Source organism: Myotis yumanensis, unplaced genomic scaffold (genome assembly GCF_028538775.1).
Source record: "Myotis yumanensis isolate MYYU_CA2020_CCGP unplaced genomic scaffold, mMyoYum1.0.hap1 SCAF_2, whole genome shotgun sequence".
NCBI classification, from domain to species: Eukaryota; Metazoa; Chordata; class Mammalia; order Chiroptera; family Vespertilionidae; genus Myotis; species Myotis yumanensis.
Window position 1 is genome coordinate 205,484,012 of NW_027223753.1, and position 24,219 is coordinate 205,508,230.

A 24,219-nucleotide genomic window follows, 5' to 3' on the forward strand; every position below is an offset into this window, starting at 1 on the left:
TAGGGATTTTCCAATGAAGATAATCTTCAAATATTGGTTTCGACAAGGAATTTGTGTCTGGGGGTACTATTGCCAGAAACCAGTTAAAATCATAAGGATCTGAATTTTCTTTTATTCCCACTATTTTTTTTTCTAATTTGGAAAATTTAAACAGTTTAATTAAAAGACATTGGGGGATAAAGAGAGATCTTTCATGTGTCAATGGCGTAAAATTCTCTGCACTGAATAATCCAACTCTCCAAATAATTCCCTACAAAGGAATTGTTCCCCAGGTCTTCGGATTCTGCCATATCCTGTTACTAGGGCAGCTTGTGCCATCAGGCCCTAAGCAAGGGTGGTGATACTGCCACTGCCAGGTGAGCTCAGATGGTAGCAACCCAACCCTGAACTTCAAAGGCATCCCACCTCCAGCCATCCCCTGCCTGGAAACCAAATGAAGCCCCACCGGCTTGGCCATACATCTGTAATCTGGTTAAGGCTATTAAAGTGCTTTGTTTTTCTTCTTGACATACATGTGGCCCATGCTTATTAAATACAGAAAGTCAGCATTTTTTTTATTAAAGTTGGCAGCCGGCTCCCTCAAGAGAATGCAAGCTTCTGCTACTCTCCTATTCATCATTTTCAAATTAGTTTTCTCATTTAAGTACAAGACTCAGGGATACAGTTACAGCCTCAAACAGTGCTAGGAGCTGCCAACCCAGCAGCGTGACTGTTACTTCTCAAAGCCATGAGCTGTTTCATCAAATCCAATCTTCCTTGACTCATTCCCTGGCAAAGATGGGAGGCTGTAATTTATCATCTGTATGATTCACTTTGTATTCCTCTAAAGCTGCCCCCCACCCCCGCTTGAGTTGTTAATACCACTTACAATGCAAGCAGAAAAGTAGCTGAAAGATGATCACACATTCAAAGAATTTCAACTCCAGAGATCTAAGTAAGACCAAGTCAAATAACACTCACTAAAATACAAACAAACACTTATACCCAATTTTAAAAACAGATAAAAGTACTGGTTCCTAATAAGCACGCATCCTCACAACGGCCCGAGTTCAGGTATAGCTATGTCTGTTTCTACATCCCAAGCTACTGGGAAAGTAATGTGTTGCACCACGTATCTCATGATTCAATCACAAGCTTTAACAAAGGGCAGACAATGTATTTGCAAAACGTACCCTCCATACTACCCACTGGTGATTATTTCTGAGAAAAGTTCTTGGAGCACACAGACCATAGTTAAACGGGCTTTCAACTCTACCTAGCAGTGTGCCACTCACAAATCAAGCTTTACCAAGAGCATTTTATGCTGATTGCAGTCATGATCATGATCAAGATTTCTTTCCTTATGCTGAGCATCAGCTTGTGTGAGTCTCTGCTCCAGTTTCCGGGAAATGACTGAAAATGGGCTGCATCCAGCATTAGCAACCCTCTGTGTTTCTGGAACAAAGGTAACTTCCCCACCCCTTGAGCTTAATAAATGAATACAAAAAAATCTCATACTCGTGCTCATGTGTAGGATAGGAAAAAATGCTCCCAGTTGCTGTGGCTATGTCTTGTATTTATTACGTCACAAGTTCTACCAGAAAGGTAGCTCAAGACACCAAAACCACATTGCTGTTATTTACACTAGAACTCCACCAACAGCTTCAAATCAGAGTAAGCTTACCGTTGTAATGATTTGTATTTTGACATGTTACGTTGGGATGCAGTTAGTGGATTAACATTTCCCTCCATAAATACTTTTAACATGATGGGCTTACACACTGTATTATTAGCTCTGTTTCTACCTTATTTGATTCCAATAATGACAAATCATCTGAAAACAACAAGAACATTAAAACAGTCTAGCTATTGATCAAAGGGAGATGTAATTTTTATATATATTTCTCTATGTTTATAACAACCCCATTCTCTACAAAAAAGACATCTCTGTGGAACACTGCACATAAATAATGAATAAGACACCTTTCTGTCCTTTTTAAGAGCATTAGATTGAGCAGATGTCTGCTAACGTAGAAGTAGGGTCTATAAATTCTGTCTTCCCAGGATCCTCAGTTCCCTACTACCAAACAAGAACACGGAGAAAGTAGCTCACTCACTTTAGGAACTCTGGGTTAAATGATGCTTTTCCAGGGGAGTAAGTTAGCCCTCGACAGGTCCTGGCCCTTTTCTAGGCATGTGTCACAACGTACTTTTTTCTTTCTTGATATTTTTCATCGATACTAAATTAATCTAAAGCCTTAGACTCAACCTCCCCACCTCCATCCTCCTGAAGGCTCATTACTAGGGCAGATTAAACAACATGGACTCAACATATATTATGCCAGAGGCCCGATGCACGAAATTCGTGCAAGGGGCTTGGCCCTCGAAGCCCTGGCTTCGTTCGGATGGTTGTTCTGCTCTTTGGGCTAATTAGCATATTAGCTCTTTATTATATAGGATTATCAGTAAAAGTGAAGCATTTTGCATTTACCTCAAATATATTATGAATCATTCAATCAAAATTATTTATTGGCCTGAGACTTTGTATGCTCAAAGGTGAATGAATTAATCATTTTTAAAGTTATAATTTATATATGTTCTACAGGTAAAATTAAGGAAATGTAATTGGATGAGAAAAGTGCAGATTGTTAACTACAATTCTAATGTAGAATTAATGGAAAAAGAATTTGCAGAAGGTTTTGGATGAATTTAGCATTTGAAATACTACCTGTAATTTTTGCTTGGCATAAGAAAAAAAACTAAACCCTCAAGTATAGATATATCAGCACAAATCTATTTCAAGTTTTGGAAAAGACCAAATAAAACTCATTAAGTCATTGTACAAATAAAAATGGACATTAAAAAGCTGTGACCATTAAATGGGTTAACATATGCAAGGTGTTCAGAAAGTGCTTTGAACATAGCAAGGCCACATAATATCTATAACTATTACTACTCATGCACAGAAAAGGGTATACAAGATAAAACCTAGTCAATATCTTCATGAAACTCACTAACTGGAAAACCCTGAAAAGGTTGGGAGTATGGAGAGGGGCCACATTATTAAAAATAGTATCATCCAGCATAGGCTAGTATACATTGACCAAATAAATTCATTCACTACTGCTACCTTATTGTAAATGGGCATAAACATTATTGAAATACATTTTAAGTGATGTGAAAAGACTCACATCTTTTAACCCCCAAATCCTACCTTTGGAAATCTACCTTAAAGCATTTATTATGGAACATGGGAAGAAATCTGAATTCATTAAAGAATTCAAAAACATGGCTTCACAAACATAAGAAGCAAAAAATGTCTGTCAATGGTGACATGGATAAACAAACTTTGAAGAAACATACATAATTAAAGGGATTATAAATGCATTTTAAATGTCTTTAAGATATTATTTAAAAATAAAAATATTACATTTTTACCACAAACACATAATAAAATACACAAATGAACAAAAACAAAAATGAATAGAAACTCTGAAGTTACAATAAGTTTAAATTATAGGTGATCTTCTCTGACCCATTGAAAAATTATCGTACTTTCAACAGTTTTCTAATTACATGTAATAGAAAAACATTTCAAGTGGAGATAATCTTCGATGCCTCTACATACACCAAATATTTCAAAATATGATGTTTGTCCCAAAAAATAGGCCAGTATTTATTGTAGTCAAAATGGACAGCACTATATTAATAAAAAGAAAAATATTTGACATAATGATTAGAATTAATGAAGTAAATGGGTGCAAATAAGAAGCCTTAGTCATCCATTGTATCAGCACATTTTTGATGATGATATTTTAACCTATGGATGCAGTTACGAATAAATAAATAAGTCACCGGGGTTGATGAAATACTGACAGAAATATTTCAAGCCTGAGACTGAATCTGTCAAAATCCTAGCAAGAATATGTCAAATTGCCGAACCGGTTTGGCTCAGTGGATAGAGCGTCGGCCTGCAGACTGAAGGGTCCCAGGTTCGATTCCGATCAAGGGCATGTACCTTGGTTGCGGGCACATCCCCAGTAGGGGGCGTGCAGGAGGCAGCTGATCAATCTCTCTCATCGATGTTTCTAACTCTCTATCCCTCTCCCTTCTTCTCTATAAAAAAATCAATAAAATATTAAAAAAAAAAGAATATGTCAAATATTAAAAACAAAACAATGGCCTTCAGACCGGAAATGTTCCATACACCTCCCAATCTTCAAGAAAGGAGATGCCAAGGAGTACAGCACCTATAGGACCATCACTCTTATTTCCCACCCAAGCAAAAAGATGCTTAAAGTGATGCAACTAAGGCTCTTACTACCTTATGTGGAGCAAGAAATGCTGGATGTTCAAGCTGGATTCAGAAAAGGAAGAAACGCTTAAGACAGGCATTCACTGAATACTGGCATGCTCTATAGAATTTCAGGTTAGTCTACGTTTTTTAGACTACAATAAAGCTTCTGACTATGCCAATCATGAAAAGCTATGTGCTGCTCTGAGAGGAACAGGCATGCCTGAGCACATGACTGTCCTGATGCGCAACAACGCAGAGAGGCAGAACGGTTTCCTGTAGGCAAGGGTGTCAGACAAGGGTGCATTTTATCTCCTTCTGGGTTTAATCTGTACACAGAACATATATGAACAAGTGGGCTAGATTCAGAGGAAGGAGGAGTGAAAATTGGTGGAAGAAATATCAGTAACAAGATATACAGCTGGTCCAACCAGTGTGGTTCAGTGGTTGAGCACCAACCTCTGAATCAGAGGTCATGGTTCAATTCCTGGTCAGGGCACATGCCTCTGTTGCGGGCTCAATTCCCAGTGTGGGGCATGCAGGAGGCAGCCGATCAATGATTCTCTCTCATCATTGATGTTTCTCTCTCTCTCCTTCTCCCTTCCTCTTTGAAATCAATAAAAAATATATTTAAAAAAAAGATATGCAGCTGACATCATCTTATTGGCAGAAAGTAGCAATGACCTGAATTACCTCTGCTGATGAAAGTGAAAGAAGGAAGTGCCAAAGCAGGACTGTATTTGAACATCAAACAGACGAAAGTCATGAGGACAGAAGCAATTCACAACTTTAATAAAGACAATGAAGACACTGCTTACCTTGGTTCAGTCATCAATTCAAATGGAAACTGCAGCCGAAACCGGTTTGGCTCAGTGGATAGAGCGTCAGCCTGCGGACTGCAAGGTCCGAGGTTCGATTCCGGTCAAGGGCATGTATCTGGGTTGCGGGCACATTCCCAGTAGGAGATGTGCAGGAGGCAGCTGATCGATGTTTCTCTCTCATCAATGTTTCTAACTCTCTGTCTCTCTCCCTTCCTCTCTGTAAAAAATCAATAAAATATATTAAAAAAAAACAAAAAAAACAAAAAAAACCAAAAAACAAATGGAAACTGCAGCCAAGAAATCAAGAAAAGGCTGAGACTCAGAAGGGCAGCAATGGGAGAATTAGGAAAAAATCACCAACAGCAAAGATATGTCAATAGAGGTTAAGGCTAAGATCATTGACACCCTCACATTCCAAATTACTATATATGGATGGGGAAGTTGGACAGTGAAGAAGATTGATGGGAAAAAGTTGATTCATTTGAAATATGGTGCTGGAAGTTAGCTCTACAGATATCCTGGACCCGTGGTCGGCAAACTGCGGCTCCGAGCCAAATTCGACTCTTTGGCCCCTTGAGTGTGGCTCTTCCTAAGCCTTAGGAGTACCCTAATTAAGTTAATAACAATGTACCTACCTGTATAGCTTAGGTTTAAAAAATTTGGCTCTCAAAAGAAATTTCAATCATTGTACTGTTGATATTTGGCTCTGTTGACTAATGAGTTTGCCAACCACTGCGCCTGGGCCATCAAAAAGACAGACACGCAGGACTTAGAGCAAATTAAACCTGAAATATTGCTGGAGGCAAAGATGACAAAACTGAAGCTGTCCTACTTTGGGTACATCATGAAAAGGCAAGGTTCTTTGTAAAAGACAATAGTGCTGGGAAAAATAGAAGGCAGCAGGAAAGGAAGACCAAACATGAGATGGATTGACTCCATAAAAGCCATAGGCGTGAGTCTACAGGGGCTGAGTGGGGCTGGTAAGGATAGGACACTGTGGACATCACTCATTCATAGGGTCACCAGGTTGGAGTTGACTCATCAGCACACACAGGCAGTTATGTTTAGAAGGGTTGTTTTCATCTCAATCATTTCCATCTGCACAAAAGATCTATTCAAGACACATATTCCTGGGTGTTTGCTTTTCTGTCCATAGGAGATCAGGGTTAAACAAAAGCTTGCAATGGAAATACTTTTTTTTAAAGAATACTCTCCCTAACTTCCCAGTACTGAAAAAACTTCTAAACCAGTTTCTCAATCTTGGTTTTATTGGCATTTCTTGGTTGTGGGCCTGTCCTTTATATTGTGGGATGATTAGCAATGTCCCTGGTCTTTACCCATTAAATACTAGGAGCACCCCCCCACCCCCCAGTTGTGAAAACTAATAATGTCTGTAGACATTTCCAAAGGTCTCTTGGGCAGCAGAATTGCCCCTAGTCTAGAACCATAGCTTTACACTGATGTTTATTTATTCATCTTTAAAATCACACGATGCCTGCCAAACGCTAATGGAGTTGAGCTAGTATCATGACTATAACTTGAACTTCCTGAAATTTTGCCTACTATTATTTTTAATAAAGAGCTCCAATTTAACACTAGGGAACAAAAAAATGCTTGCTGGGATAAATAAGAAAGCCACTCTAAGAATGGACTTTTATCCAAAAGCTCAAATGGAGATAAATCTTACTTTCATGTATGATTCCAATTTCATTTTATTCTATTTCATTTCACTCTTGGAAGCAATGAAAAGACATTCAAGAAGTAACTGTAGTAAAGGAGCTAAACAGTTGTAACACATATTCCAGAGGTCCCAGCATTTTTCAATGTTTCTAGCTTTAGAGACTCCTGATGCAATTTCACTTAATTATTGCTTGTCTGGAATGATATTCCTTAGTAGTTTTTGTTTTAAAGCCAAATTTGTTTAACCTCAAGTTACCAGTTATGTCTGTGTATGTATTTGATGGGAATGACAATTCAATTCAATTCAAATATTTGTTGAGCACTTACCTTTATACATTAAGATACTTGGCTAGAAAGTCAGGCAAGTATCTTAATGTATAAAGTCACACAGATCCCATAACAAATGTAAACTCCTGATCAGCAGGATATACTATTAACTCTTGGAATACCATCAGGGTCCACTGGACACAATTTTACCTTTTGAGTTTCATTTTGAACAGTTTTATCTATCTGCAAGGTTGACATTTCTGACTTTTCTACTCTATTAGAGAAATTTTACTTTTTAAAAGTCAAATAAAACTCTATCTTATAATTACCATCTCAGTCCAATGGAACATTTTATATACTTCATTCTTCTATTTTTGTCATTCCACAAGAATTATTTCATGATTACTCATTAACTATTTCCATCTCTGCTAAAAAGGACCAAATCATGTAACAATGAAAGAATAAAGGAATTGCTGATGATGTAATAAAGATTATCACAGTTTTATTACTGTGTTCCCAAAATATTGCATCATCTTTCAAAAAGGTATATAAGAAGCCTAGAGGCTTTCATTGAATAAAGCAGAAAATCAAAGAAGTTCATTTTCCACATTGGCAAATAGGAGAAATTGACAGGGGATATTTCACAATTATTAGACAAATCAGGAGATGGATGAAATTGATCACATAAGCAAAACCTCAGACCATCAGTTTTTAGATGATGATATCCTAGATGGATTTTCTCAAGCTCAGGAGCTGAGCAATGCATTTCTTAGAACAAAGAGGAAATATAGTATTCTCATGCACTTGGTTATTCAACAGGAAGGAAGACATCATTCAATATTTTACGGAGCCCTCGCCGGTTTGGCTCAGTGGACAGAGCGCAGGCCTGCGGACTGAAGGGTCCTGGGTTCAATTAAGGCCAAGGGCACATGCCCGGGTTGGAGGTTCAATCCCTAGTGGGAGGCATGCAGGAGGCAGCCGATCAATGATTCTCTCTCATCATTGATGTTTCATCTCTCTCTCTCCCTCTCCCTTCCTCTCTGAAATCAATATAAATATATATTTTTTTTTGGAAAAAATAGGAGCCAGCCATTGACAATATTCTTTCCTCTTTTATACTTGTGCAACACTTATATTTGTGAAACAAAATCTTTTTGGCACCATTCAGAAGTAGACAAATACCAAAGGCAGAAGTGTCTATAAAAGTGATTAGAAGAACAAATGTAGACATAAAAATGATTGCGTTATGCTTCTAATAGGTTTCCAAATTTTTATAAATCCAAATTTGAAAAGTATTTTGCAATTGTGGACAGAATATCGATGCTCTCACTTCAACAAAATTATAATCTCTTAAAGTTTTAAAAGTACTGATTTTTTTTTTTTTTACAATTATCAAGTGAAAATGCAAGTGCGAGAAAAAGACTAAGAAATATGATGAGCCAGAACCAATTAGATATATTTGAAGTGTGGAATTAGATTTATAATATGGATCTATTCCGGGTCCATGCCTGGCAGGTGAATATCAGTTGCATTAAAAAAAAAGTGCCCATTCCAGAAATTCCTACCTTAAAAATCTGGACTTATATATATATACATTTTAATTCAAATTAAAACATTTATGATATTAATTCTTATTAAAATTTCTAAAGGAAGCTATTTCTCACCATCCCTTCATTCCTATTTCTGTAAATCATTTGCAAAATATCTTTAATATATGGATAAAATAATAATAATATAAAGAGCCCACTGTACCTAGAAAGTCATTGGTGCTGGGCTGGCTTTTCTGGCACAGTGATGGGTAAGAGGAACACCAGAACAAATTCAGGTAAATGGACCCAATGAACACTGTAGGGCAGCGAATTTCACCTCTTTCATCTCATGGCACATATAAAATAATTATTTAAATTCCACAGCACATCAACAAAATATATTTTTTGCCGATTTGACAAAAAAAGGTATAGTTTTGATTCATTCACACCCGGCTATTGTTGTGTTGGCTGTTGTCATTTTTAAATTTGAAAATCTAAAGGAAAAGAGGTCAGTGCCCCTGACTAAATAGTCAGGTATTGTATGTTTTAAAAATTCTCCCAGCACACCGCTATGTGGAAGGTGATAAGTCATCAAATAAGGATAATTAGGTACATCTAATAACATTAAGATCCCAGATGATGTCACAGCATGAATAAGAAATGGAATTAACAGGTAGGGTTACACGACTTGATGCATCAACCTTAGAAAACTCAGCAGCGATTAAAGAGAGAAATTATTTTTTCCCGGATAAAGAGGATTGAGAAAGTATGTTCAAAAAATGCAAAGGTATGAACAAGTCCAGGATATTGGAAGACATATGTAAAAATGGTTATCTATTGAGCCTCTTTGTGTTAGAAATGATTTTTAAAAAGGAGGATAATGAACTAAAAGCCTTGACGAGGGGTGTGGGGTGATTACGAGGGAAGGATACAATTCACTAGGACCTGATGAGTGTTTCAGGTTCAAGATCAGAAGGTCACGATCAGAGAGGAATGTCAAGGCTGGAAACCCCATGAGTATAGTATTTCTAAGAAATGGCAGACTCCAAGGGATGACTGTGGAGTGGACAGCAGAAATGCAATATACATGAAGGTGACTAGGAAGGAGCCGGCTAGCATTTCAACTGATTATCAACTTGGATGGTGGTATAAGTAAAGACACAAATAGCTAGTGTAACTACATGACCTAGTTTGTCTGGGTCCTTTAGTTTCTGACTGTGGTCCTAGTGTCAAATCTGGTTTGGATAATAAGTTGTGTAGTTGCCTCAGTAGTAGGTAATGCAGTAAATTAAAAGGAGAAAAAACCCAACAGTGTTAAATAATAATACACTAGTGTCCTGTAGTTCGTTAACTGTATAAAGAGGACAGATACTGGTATAACCAGAGAGATGGTTATCAAAGGTGCAGTTGCTGAATGACAGTAATAAATAAGGGAGGTTCAGGGCCTGAACAAGAAGCCCTGTTGGGTCTTTTTCCAGGATGATTAAGGGGTGCAAGAAAGGAAGGGGCCACTGAGAGGGTTTCATAAGATGTTAGTGATGCTTTCAATTTGGTCAGTGATTTGGAAGAGGTGTAGGAGGAAAAGATCAAGACACTTTGATATCCATTCCCAACAAAAAGCAGGTTTTACAAGACATAAAAAAATTTGCTAAATTAGAAAGAGGATCTGGTAAAAGTGTGTCACTCTCAAGATAAAGCAAAAAGACCCATTTTAGTCACTGAAGTCTTCGAATCGCTGAATATAGATATTTGCCTTTAATTAAAAATAAGAATTTGTAGGTTATGGGATTAAGATCCCAAAGAAAAAGTGATAAAATATATTTCTTAACAATCAGGAAACCAAAGATAGTTAAAGAACTTTAGCAAACATTTATGAATGCCTCTGACTTTATTCACAAAGGAAAAGATGATAAAAGGTAAAAAAACAAAACAACACACACACACAAAACCCTCACAAAAAGAAAAAACAACCCCCCCAAACAAGACTAAACCTTTCTTAACAAAATTCAAATGTAGCTAATGATTATAAGATAATCCCAAAGTACTATTTAAAAATTTTTCTAAATTACAGATCAAAGCAGAATGCCCTACCACTCACTCAGATTTGAATCCTTAGTAGCACTGCCAGTGACTTAAAATATCCATGGAATTTTGATCCCAACTTTTGAGATTAAAATAGTTAAAATTGAGTCAATGCCTTATATTAAAAAGAAACAGTAGGCCATAATCATAATAGGACTTCATGATTAGAATTTTTCTATAAAAGCAAACTTTGATGGGAGGGGGCAGAGATCCTTTTAATGAGAAACAGGAAGATATATTGACAGAAGAAACCACGCTACGCTGGATGGTTCAGCATCTGAGAGAGCCCAACACAAAGGCCAGCTCACCTCCCATCGGCGTAGTCTGCATCTGCGCCACCCCACCAGACATCTGAGTCATCCTCCTCGGCATCGGCTGAATCGACATTGTCACTTTCCTCGGCCAGCGGGCAACATACAAACTCCACCCCTCGGAACTTGTCAATCCCGCAGGGCAGCAGCATGCCGTAGTCGTGCAGGTTGGTGCTCTTCTCACTACAGGTCTAGGCAAGGGAAGGAGAAAAAAGAGAGACCAGTAGAGTAGGGGTTATCCTCTGTAAGAAAATGCAAATATAATCAACACACAGATCCACGAGAACAAATTTTACAATGGGATGGATCATTTGTTTTTTTTAAAAAAATATATTTTATTGATTTTTTTTACAGAGAGGAAGGGAGAGGGACAGAGAGCTAGAAACATCGATGAGAGAGAAACAATCAGCTGCCTCCCACACACCCCCTACTGGGGATGTGCCCGCAACCAAGGTACATGCCCTTGACCAGAACTGAACCTGGGACCTTTCAGTCCGCAGGTCGATGCTCTATCCACTGAGCCAAACCGGTTAGGGCTGGATCATTTGTTTTTTGAGTGAATAAACAACAGTTTCTTTGGCTCAGGCTATCTTGGTACCTGTAATATTTAACTTGATCACTTACTTAATAAGGTTAACTTTTTATATTATAGAAATGAAGAGAAACAATAGGAATGGAAACCAATTGGAAAATAAGGTGTAGAAGAAGCCTGCACTGGTGAACACATGTAAGAGAATCAGTGCTTTCTGGCTTCATTTGTGCATCTAGAAGTGACCACTCCTGCCCAGTCAGTGTGGCCATCGACATATGAACCAGGAGGTCATGGTTGGATTCCCCGTCAGGACACATGCCCGGATTGCAGGCTTGATCCCCAGTAGGGGGTGTGCAGGAGGCAGCCAATCAATGATTCTCTCTCATCATTGATGTTTCTATCTCTTCCTCTCACTTACTCTCTGAAATCAATAAAAATATATTTAAAAAGAAAAGAGTAGTGACCGCTCCTTGTATACCGCCAATTCACTGCAATCTCTACTATGGATGAGTGTTCACTCCCTTAAATCTATCTTATTCTAGAAATTCTAACTCTTGGCTCGCCTCCAGAATAACAATCCTGGGAAGAGAAGAAACTGTTCTCTGCTATAAAGCAGAAAATACAGTCATTAGACATTTCTCTTTCAGTATCTGCTTGCTTTCCTGGGATTTGCTAAAGTTGCACAAATCTAAATTAACATGAAGCTTTGAAAGCATCCACTGCTAACGGAGGAAAGATTAATATTTCAACACATGTAGGAAGGTAAACAATGAAAATATTAGAGTGCATTTTGACCTCGTAGGAATTAGAGTCATTTTTGTTTCTTAGCAACAGAAAAAAATTTTGTGAAAACTCAAGAAGAAATGAAAAATGAGGTTAGCAGATGGATAGCTGGGCTTTAAATTGTCTGGCTTGTTTTCTTCAGCTCAACAAGCTGTAAAACACATTTTTATACACAGAGAACTTTGTTCTACGGTAAATGAGGACATATTTTATTAAAGGCAAAATTAATGTGAAATCTTAGATAGTGTTTTTTTTTGCTCAACAGCTATAAGGTTGTGATCCAACAGTTACATTGAGGCAGATGATGGTTTCTCAACCTCAGTACCAATGAAATTTTGCATCAGATAGTTCGTGGGTTGAGGGTAAAAAGAATGTTTAGCAGGCTCTCTGGCCTCTAGTCACCCAATACCAGCAGCACCACTGGTTCTAATTGTGAGAACCAAAAATATCTCCAGACATTGGCACATGTTGCTGGGGAGGGATGGGGAGCAAAACTGACCACTGCGTTAGATGAAGGAGCCTAATTCCAGGGGACTGATAATATTTCTCACACAAAAGCTATACTTACATTCTGAAGTTTTTCTAGTAAATTTATGTATCCAAAGAAAAGGACATTTTAAACGTAGTAATAGTAAAGAGTGGCATTGTATGCTAATTGTCTCATGTCTTTTATCAGTTTTGCCAAAAGCAGTGGTTAGCCAAAGCCAGGATTGGTGCCATGTACTTAGCTACTATGGAAAAATGAAGGTGGTAGCATGGCCTGGTGAGCACAAACCTGCACTGCTTCATTTAGGAACTGAATTCTAACTAGTTTTCATGTTGGTATTGGACAAGCTATTTCGTGTTCCACTACAGCATACCCAATAAATAATTTTAAAAAATGGGTAAATCATTAAAACTCTGTATGTGAAAAAGAAAACAATACGTAAACAAAAATAATTAGAAGAAGAGCTACATTTTAAGGTCTAGAGGGTATAAGATTATAATTTCTAATTTATAAAAGGTGGCACAGATACACAATGAATCTAAAGAGGCCCTGTTTTTGACTCTTTACAAATAATCATGGATAAGGCTTATTTTTTAATAGTAAAAGACAACTTATTTATCAACACAGCTGTTGCCTCGAAATACCATGTCATTACCCACGTCCTTAGGAAGTCTTCACTTTAAAAGAGAAAAAAATGCCTGGCTGGTACCTCTTTGGCGACGGTGTGCCAGTGAAGGTGGGTCTCGCAGACGTCCATCCTCTCCTGGTGTAAGAATTTGCACTTGTCGGGGACCAGGAGGGCATCACTTACAAACTCGCCAACTGCAAGAAAGGGAAACAGTTTCAATGTCACTCTATCTGCATCACCGTGTTCTTATCTCAGGGATGGTGTCAAGGAAGGATGGGCTAACAGGAGTCAGAAAAGTTAATCAGCTTTTGGAAGGATGAAGCCATCAATCCAAGAAAGCTAGGACCTTTAGCATGTTGAGCCCGGTGTCCTTAGCAGCCCAGTTCTTGGCCACATCAATCTTGGTGGTTAAAATACTTCCTACATATTTTAAGTAAAATCTTTAATTAAGAGGAATCTCTGAGTGCAAACTCAATCACAAAAGAGCTGCCATTCAATGACAGCGAGGGTAAAAAATACAAATTGACATTTCCTAGGCAATCATTTCAGCTGAATCAATCCAAGTCATTGCCCACCCCTCCTTCTTAGACACTTTAATCTCTGTGTAAATGAATAGAAAATTTAGCATTTGTCTACTTCTTAAACAAACAAAATCTGTGTATACACATTTGTATTATATATGTTTATATATGTAACCACACATATATACACATGGCGTTTAATTCAATTAAATTATAAAAACTACTTTGACTTTTGTTGTTTTTTTTAAAAAAATGTATATCATGCAAATTATTTTGAGCATTGCTGGTACTGCAGATATAGATACTATATGAAGTCCTACAAGAACTCACATTCTTCTGAGGATGAACGTTGAATAATTACAATGTAATATGTGAATTGTGAGCTTAATTTTTATTTGTCTTGTTCACTAGTGTATCCTTAACTTTTATCAGAGATTCTGTACACAGTAAGCATTAAGTGTCTTCATGAATGAAGAGGTTAAATGCTGCAATAGAACTGAAGAAAAGTGTGGGGGCAACATAGTGAACAATTCTGCTTGGGTGCACTGGGACACAGCTCAAAGTGGAAATAACGTTAGAGATGAGTCTAAGTGGATGAGTAGGAGTATGCCACAGAGAGAATGAAGGATGTTCCAAGATATAAAGATAGTGTCTATACTGTTTAACATTCTACTCCCAATCCCTGACCCAGTTCCAGCAAATATGACCATATTGGATGGGTGGGTAAATGGATGGATGGATGGATGGATGGGTGGATGGCAACTTTAGTTAAATGAAGACTGGACTAGTGTAGCGAGGCCATGAAAGCAGGGAGACCACTGAGCAGGGCACTTCAGGCAATGCCTTCAAGACCAGATTCCAACCAACAACTCCAAGTGAGCAAAGAATACAAGTTGTTCACATAGCAGCACAGAAAAGAATTTTTTCTTTCATAATATGCTACATGAAATTTTCTGAAGTGCCACATACAAAGTGAATAAAGGCCCTAACAAGGAGTAGAAGAAACCTTTTCGGCTACTTCATATAGCAGGGTTCTTTAAAATTCTCTGTCTATTAGGGCATTTAAACTTTAGTCCCTTTTTGGCTCAAACATACAAGATGTCTCAAGCTATTTAAGTACTTACTTTAATAAATAATAGTTAGATAAAAAATCTAAGCAAATCTTAAGGGATAAAGAACCTCTCATCTTATCATTCCTTAAATCTTTAGGACAGTGAACGAGGCCTGCAGTATGTGTGAATTACAGAGAATGTAAGAATTTAGGAGACATGGTGCACCCAAGGGCTGCAGGTGCCACTTGGTGGGAAAAGAGCCCATGAGTCCTGGGCACCTATTCCATGGCAGTAGCTGAGGCTCCATGGGCATCATTGCATCTCAGCTGTGTGAACCTCTTGTAATATAAATGACTAGTGTCCTGGTGCACGGATTCGTGCACATTGAAAGGAAATTCATTAGAAGAAATATGTTAATATCGCTATTCGCGTCTTGCTAATAAAAAGAAAATAGGATTCTACCGAGTCTCCTATCTATCTACTCCAGGACTTCTGTGAGGATCAAATGAGATGAGGCACGGGAAAACGCTTCACAAACATTTAGTTAAACTGTGATATGTTTGCTCCTGGCTATAAAGCAAGTTGGGTTCCTGGGCTGAAGAAACTCCAAGGAGGTTAGTCGCTAGGGAGAAGAAGCTGGGCGTTGCTATGTGATGTCATTACCCAGCACCCACAGCTACTGTTTCTGTCTCCAGGCTGGGCTGGGCTGTGGGCAGCATTTTGCGCCATGGGGTCTTGGCAGTGTTGGCTGCGATTTGGTGGGGAGTCGCTCTGGGGTGGGGGCGGGGTCTGTGTCCCACTTGGGGGAAGCTGAGTGTTGGTTTGTTGGCACCAGGTCTGCAGAGCTGTTTATTTTTAAATGGCCAGTGCGGGTCATGGCAGCTCCTGTGTTGAGCGTCTGCCCCCTGGTGGTCAGTGCGCATCATAGCTACCAGTCGGACGGTCGGACGGACACTTAGGCTTTTATATATATAGACTTTTATATATATATATATATATAGATAGATAGGGGCAGAAATAGAATATTGGGCACCAGCTATTACTGTAAGAAATATTAATCATGCTCTGTTAACCGTGATTGTCTTGTTCTGATTAAAGAAGGTACATTCTAACCTGGCTGGCAGTTGCACAAAGGACCTGGGAGCTCACCTGGAAATGCAGCCCATCCTCCCCATCAGGGAGCTGCCTATTATCATGGAAAGATGAATGACCTTATTGCAGAAATCAGAATCGGCAGCCCTTTGAAGACCCCCAGCCTTTGCACACCTGCAGGCCTTTGCAAATCTCAAGACCTGTGACCTGCCCATTTGTCATATCTTTTGCCTAATTCCCCATGCAATCTTTGTCCTTCTACCCAATATGAGCAGCTGGCTTATGGAGAGAGGCAGAGCAGATTTTTGTGGATGACCTGCTGCTCTCCCATACTGCTGACAGTATTGGAATAAATGCTCATTTATGATTCAACCCTGTCTCTGCTTTATTGGCTCAAGTAGTGACAGGCAGCCCAGACCCATTGGTTGTCCTGTTACATAAACCCCACTTCCCAAGTGAGCGATGCCTGCCTTGTGTCTGGGACACCCACCCTCTGGAGATTATGACCAAGTGACCCATAGATAAACATCACGTAATAATGTAAGTGGCATCACATTTTTCTTTTTCTTTTACATAGAAGACTATAAAACAACAACAACATAAAACAAAACACCTAAAACCCAGATGAGATGGAGAATACAAAATAAAAATCATTAAATCCAAAGCCAATACACCTTCCCCAGGTGGACTCTTCATGATTTCTCAGGACAGGCAATGAACTAAAGCTGTTAGCAAGAATCCCAGATGACTGAGTTATCCAATTTTTAGGACCACAGGAAGCCAGCAATGACCAATGGCTTGAAGATGCTTTCCTGGTTTATTAGTTCTGGCCAGTCCAACTGTATTGCCATATTTACAAATGTTTGAAATACTAAGTGATGTTTTTCTATTTTACAACTACTATAAAGATTACATGCCTGGCCCAAGGTTATTAAATCAGTCCATGAGTCAATCAGGAGCAGATATCAGATACACTTGACTTTGGCCTGACAGAGTTCTCATGCCAATAACTGGGTAACAGCTGCAGAAAACAATGTGCCTTTGTCTTGTTTTACTTGCCCTCGGGCCAATCTGTTGAGAACTGGCTTTCAATGCAAAGTCAAAGTCACAGGAAGATAATTACCTCCGTAAAATCTGATGTTCACCATAAGAGCATGTATTGCTTTAAGTTATGAAAGGATACTTGAATTTTTTTAATTTGCAAAATGACATTTCATTGAGTATTGAAAATACACTCTTAGGTTTCTCATATTGTGCATAGCCAATAAATATATGCTCCCCCTGCCATGGGATTGTTCTTTTAAAGGATTAATATTGGTTATTTAATAAGCCCTCAGGACTCCTGGCAAAACAGAAGACTCATTATACTCTAACACTAAAATAACACTTAGAATGAATGTGTTTTTACAGCCCTGTCTATATTACTTTCAAAATGGATGAAACATACTAGAATGTTACACATCAAATATTTCAAGCAATTAAAATGCAAAAAATCTGTTTTAAAAATAATAATAAAGAGCCCTGGCTGGGTAGCTGAGTCAGTCAGAATGTTGTCCCAGATACGCCAAGGTGGCAGGTTCCATCTTCATTCAGGGTACATACAGGAAGCAACCAATGAGTGAGTGCATACAACAAATAAATGTCTCTCTCTCTCTCTATCTCTCTCAAATCAATAAATAAAAAATTATAATTAAAAATTAGTGGTAAAATTATAATGAACCTTTTCTCACAAACTGACTTAGTGTAACATGATTTGTTTTCTCTTTTAAAAATTCTAACAGACTCTATGATATGAGAGGAAATATACAGGAACTCTCTACTTTCCACTCAATTTTGCTGTAAAACTAAAATTGCTCTGAAAGTAGTTATTAATGTAAAAAAATCTGATCGAATATACCTGGAATTTCCATGTAGAATTGTGCATACTTTTATTTTTTAAATGAGCCTTCTGTTGATCTGACCTTTCAGTTTAAAAAAATTCCTAACAGAATTCAAGTAAAAGAAATGAAAATAAATATCATAATAAGAAATCATGTTCCTGTTTATGTCAAACTTTAGAAAATTTGGCACCACATAGACAATATAATCCTAGTGGATAAATTCATCCAGGTACACTGCGAATATTTATTGATAACCATACAACCTGATTTCCTGTTTTAAAAACTCACAATTCAGGCTTCTCTCCCCCAACCCCAATGGATAGGAAATTTTCAAAGCTAATGAACAGGATCTGAGTTTGGCTTCCTTCTTGACTAAAAAGTCTTGGCAAAGTCAACAATGATTTCAGATTCAATTGGGCCGCCGCAGCCTCAATCCAATGGTTCTTTGGTGGTTGTGAGAGGATAGTCTAGTTCAGTGATGGCGAACCTTTTGAGCTCAGTGTGTCAGCATTTTGAAAAACCCTAACTTAACTCTGGTGCCGTGTCACATATAGAAATTCTTTGATATTTGCATCCATAGTAAAACAAAGACTTATATTTTTGATATTTATTTTATATATTTAAATGCCATTTAACAAAGAAAAATCAACCAAAAAAATGAGTTCGCGTGTCACCTCTGACACGCGTGTCATAGGTTCGCCATCACTGGGCTAGCTCATATTACATCATTTTGCAGATGGGAGGAAAAGAGCCCAGGTCAAGTGACTTGCTCATTGGGTCAAACAGTGGTAGAACTGGCCTAAAAACCCGGATCTCCAGACTCTCCATCTGACAGTGATAATTCAACTCACTGTCATTGAAACTCTCGTCAAAATGGTTTATTTGGCAATTTCCTTTGGCTTTTTAAAAGTAGAGTCACTTTTAAACTATAAAGTACTTTAATGTTATGATCTACAATGGGGTCAATTCAACAGTAAAACTAGACTTAAGTTAGCTCGCAAACCATATAAGACAGTTGGGGAATGCACTGCGCTCTCTGTAGACTAGAACATAGGATGAACGGTGGCTTACAAGACAGCATGGATTCTCTGTCCCACACGAGCAGTCTGGTGCTGAGGCTGGGGCTACTGCAGATACTCAATGATGCCCTCGGGACCAGGCTAGGCCTGTGTCTCTGTACTGCCACCATTAGCAAGTTGGCTTTTGTCCTCCTCATGTTCTGTGGTCACAAAATGACCACAGAAACTCAAGACATCATGTCCAAATTCCAGAAAGGAAGAAGTACAACAGTGTGAACATACTTAACACTACTGAACTGTACACTTTAAAAAAAAATGGATAAGATGGTAAAATTTATGTTGTGTGTATTTTACCACAATTAAAAGATAAACCATCTAAAAAGTGTTTCAGAATGCAATAACCAGAAACTTAAAAATTTAAAATAAACTTTCTATGATGAGCTATGACATAAATTTTACTGTATTACCCATTTTACAAGTATACAGTTCAGCCCAGCCTGCGTGGCTCTGTGATTGACAGTCGACCTCTGAACCAAGAGGTCATGGTTCGATTCCCGGTTGGCGGGCTGAATCCCCAGTGTGGGGCCTGCAGGAGGCAGCCGACCAATGATTCTCTCTCAGCATTAGTGCTTCTATCTTTCTCTCCCTCTCCTTTCTCTCTGAAATCAATAAAAACATAATTTTTAAAAAAGTGTACAGTTCAGTAGTGTTACGTACATTCACACTGTTGTGTAACTGTGCTCTTTTCATCTTGCAAAACTGAAACTCTAAACCCATGAACAAGTCCCCATTACCCTCTCCCCTAATCCTCTGGCAGCTGACATTCCACTCTCTGTCCTTATAAATGTGACCAATCTAAGCACTTCCTGTGGTTTGTCCTTTTTAAAAATTAAAATCAAATCCTTCAAGCCTTTTTCCCATAAGCCTGGTGCCCTGTCCCATGGATTTGTCACGTTGGCACCATCTCAAGGATTGAGTACCTTTGACTACAAGTTGCTCCTTTTTTGTCTTTTGCTTCTTTAATCATAGAAGATAGAAAACACGGTAGACAGATTTCTGTATTTGAAGCCAGAGGAGAAAACAAGGCAATGAATGACTCAGGAGAATGTAGTGACTTCCATATATGAAAAGGTGAGGCTAACAATGCCTCCTGGCCAGAGAGGTTCAAATAGAATGAGGGACAAGAATAAAAATTAAAACCAAACACTATTTGGTTTCATTTTGAGAGGTCTTCCCTGCTATCACCCAGTTTTGCTAACTATTATTGCACGCAGTTCCATGAAAGATACAAAAGAATGGAGACATAGTCTTGCACCAAGAGAATACAGACCAGCACAACCCAATAGAAACATAATGTGGGCCACATAAGTAGTTTTACATTTCCAGTAGCCACATTAAAAAAGTAGAAAGAAATGGGTAAAATTGTTTTTGTAATATACTTTATTTAACCCATTATATCCTAAATATTGTAACTTCAACACTCAATCGACGTAAAAAAGTATTATGGCCCAGCATGTCAAACTCACAGCCTCAGCATGTGGCCTGCCGGCCGTCAATTTGACATGCTTGGTTCAACTCTCCAGTATCTGGTGTGTATTTTACACTTAAAGCACAGGCCAGTCTGTACTAGCACGTCTCAAGTGCTTATGTGGCTAGCAAGCAGCAGCACTGGGCAGTTCTAGTTTAGTGTCAAATTTAGAGATCAGGAATATCTTTCAAGGAGTGATGAGTTGAATGTGGAGAGGCTGAGGCTGTGGGGGGACATCTGAGTCCAAAGATACAGGCCTAAACAGAGAAAATATTATAAGCTCCAATACACTGAGAAGATTGTATGTACAGTTCTACCTGCTATTAGAATAGCATACATTTCAATCATGGAGAGGACTACCACTAGAATTTAATATTACTGCCATAACCCTATTTATCAGCAGGGCTACCCTTCTTCTCTCATTTTCTTTTGCAGTTCTCATATTATATGTTGTATTTATAAGTGTGCAATTAATGTGGATGCAGAAATGTAAGTAAGGTCTCCTTTACACCTAAACTTACCTATTGTTATTCATTCAGTCTTCTATATTTTGGGAGAAGAGCAGAAAGGCAGAACTGTAGGGTTATCACCCTAAATTCTCTATTTTGACTCTGGAAAATACAAGTATCCTCACTGGCTGCTTTCTCCTAACACTTTCTTTCCTTCTGACTTATTAAAAAATTCATAGCTTGATAGATTTTAAAGATGAAATTAATTAGGGTTATATATGGGGCTTTTAAAAAGCCACATAATTGCTAACAAAATACCAATCAAGCTGATGCATAGTGAGGCAAGATAACCACCAGTTATTACCAAAACCCTAAATTATATGGACAGGTAAAAATACACAGCATGCTTTTTCCACATACCAGATTCAGAAAGCCGTGTGTGAGGTAAGCTATAATCAAGACAGGAAGAGGCACTTTCCCACACAAACTTTACAAAAGAGTTTTAGACCTTCACTTTCAGGCTCCTGACTATTCTTTCCAAGCCATTACCATCTGATCTTGCTCCAACAATCTTCTGCAACTCTTCAAGGTCAATAGCAACAAACACAATTAGTCTCTTCTCAGCCCTCAAGTTCACTGTCCGCTCTACTGTATTGCTTTCTTCCTTAAATTCAATCTTCTCCTTTGACTTTCCACCAACCGAGATAGCACTTGCTTCCTCATTCTCTATCTCAAACTAATCGTTCTTGCCCTCTCACTGACTCATCTTTGAATAATTTTGATTATAAGTAAGACTGTCCTCTACTCTCTGATCTTACTTTCTCACTCAGATATCTCCTCCGTGCCTAAGGATTTAATGACCAACTCTACCTTCAATGTTGACCTTTCTGTTATTTCTATTCCCTTGCTGGACACCTGCTTAAGAAGGTATTGTTTGTAACAAATGTGCTAGATTAAAATCAAGTGCCAACTGACCATCAAGTCCTGGAACTGTACCCCCAAAAACAATAAACAACTCTTCACTGGGTCAAAATCTATCTTATGTGGAAGCAAGAGAAGGAAAAGAACCAACATTCAACACTTTGGGAGAGCCCAACCAAAATGGAGGCACTGCAGAACATTCTATTTGTATGTAAAACCCAGGTCCCCTTACGCTATGCTTCTATTTTCTCACTAAACATGTATCACTGATTCATGCCCTTACCCCATAGGTTATACCTCTACTGCACTCAAACAATCCATATTCCTGACGTGACCTCAGATCACGTCACATGTAGAAATGTTCTGAAATTCTGAACTCTGGTAAACCACTTGCCGAGCAGACAGAAACCATTCCTTCTACTTCTCCCTTCCTTTTCATCTACAACTACTCATCGGGCCCTACGTCCCTGGACTCTTCATCACTCAGTAAGGTTAGCAGAGCAGGTCCCACTGCCTGCATTCCATTCTCCTGCCCATCTGGTGTAGGACCCTTAGCACATACATTCGTCACCGGTGCTTATAACCAACGACCCTTCTTCCCTGCTCATGATGTCCAGACTCAGTTGTTCCAGCCAACCTCTCTCCCAATGCCGGCTGCCACACCATGCTCCTGAGAGCTTATTCCCTGTCCCTCTGGATTCTGTTGTGTCTAGCCTAGACTTGAAATGTCTAGGTTTAGGAAACAGTGGCATTGCCTCCAAACGATCAGAGTGACAAATGTTTTATATTTCAGGGGTTTTCCAACTCAAAACTTCTCAGAAAAAAATTCATATCCTAAAGATGCAAAACTACAAAGGGCAAAAGGAAGTAGATACAGAGAGAATGAAGAAGAAAAAACAGTTATCATGGCATTTAACAAAAGAGCTAGACAGGAAATAAGTTTGATAAGTATTTGAAATTTAGCACAACCTTTTACTGGTATTAAAACATTGTTTTAATATCCAGAGGCTTTGTTAAAATATGGAAGAAAAGATTAGAGTTCTGTCATTGTGCCCTCAATACTACCTAGGGAGGAATGACACAATCTCTAAAAGAATAAAACATAATAAATATACATGATTCATTAAACTCTTCAATCAAAATATGTTTCAAAAATCACCCAGCTCTACTTTGAGTTGTGGTTCAAAAACCATGTAATCTGTTCAAGGGGGGATGGATCCCAGCTAAATTAGACCCTTTCCCTCTGTTCCCACTCCGCTGAGAACTTAGAAATTGACACTCAGATTTGTAAACAAGGCTTAATGTCATTATTGTAAATCAATTAGCCAGGGGTTATCACTCCTGAGAGAGCGGAAATAATTAAGTTTCTGGACTCCTAAGGAGGAGAATCTGGGGCAGGAAATTGCATTAAGACTTCCAAAAGGCGTATCACAAATTATTTAGCAGAAAACCCGCCTGGAAAAGGTCTGATCCCACTTCTCGAATCCAGTGTCTTGTGATGGCATCTTGGTCTGGCCCAACTGAGCTATCTGTCTATACCGGCTGCTGCTCACAAGTAAAAGCTAAGAAATGACTGTGAGTCTCCGCAGTAACGGAACAGGAAGCCCACGTTATAACAAATACATAAGGGGCTTGATAATAAGGGGGATACTGGAAATCTGTTTAAGGATAACTCAAAAAAAAAACAACCCTTAGAAAATTTAAGGTCTGTTAAAAAATATGCACACCTCGGCTGGGGGCTCAGTTGATTGGAGCATTGTTCAGTACATCAAAGAGGTTGTGGGTTCGATCCCTGGTCAGGGCGAATACAGGAGGCAACCAATTGATGTTTCTCTCTCACATCGATGTCTCTCGATCTTGCTCTCCCTCTTTCTTTTTCTCTCTGTCTCTCCCCCACCCCATCCTCTCTAAAATCAATAACATCACAGATCCTTGGGAGAGATTTTTTTTTGTAAAAAGCACAATTTGACACTACTGATCAGTATGTATTAAAAACTATTTCCGTGTTGACAAAGTCCCCTGTGTCACACAGAGTAGAACACGGCTAATCTTGAACCCAGCAATTTTCTTTCCTCACTGCATCTTCAATCATGAATGTAAATGAAAATTTCTGCTCCCTTTGCTACTTTTCTGCTTGACTGGATTTTATAATGAAAACGTCTGTTCCTTTCCGACAGAGCACAAGTGTCATTCAAATTTTTACACACGCAGGCAAAGAGCGAATGCGTTTGTTTAGATGCAAAATCATTCAAATGTGTCACTACAAGCCACTGCATATTTATGGATGTTGCAGTTTAAGATTCTCTCAAGCAATAAAGCCAAGGCGTCCAAAGAAGGTGCATTCAGGCTGCAAACATCTTCAGA

The 24,219-nt window shown here is 38.5% G+C and overlaps 1 protein-coding gene across 7 annotated transcripts in view; it reads right to left on the reverse strand.

The window, feature by feature from the left end:
• APP (amyloid beta precursor protein) overlaps positions 1-24,219 on the reverse strand; it is a 216,281-nt gene that overhangs the window by 104,879 nt on the left and 87,183 nt on the right. For all 7 annotated transcript variants that reach the window (XM_070407007.1, XM_070407006.1, XM_070407005.1 and 4 more), the window contains exons 4-5: positions 13,475-13,587; positions 10,961-11,154 (exon numbers count right to left, since the gene is read on the reverse strand). In XM_070407007.1, coding sequence (XP_070263108.1) covers positions 10,961-11,154; positions 13,475-13,587 — 307 coding nt within the window. The remainder of the gene's footprint in view (positions 1-10,960; positions 11,155-13,474; positions 13,588-24,219) is intronic.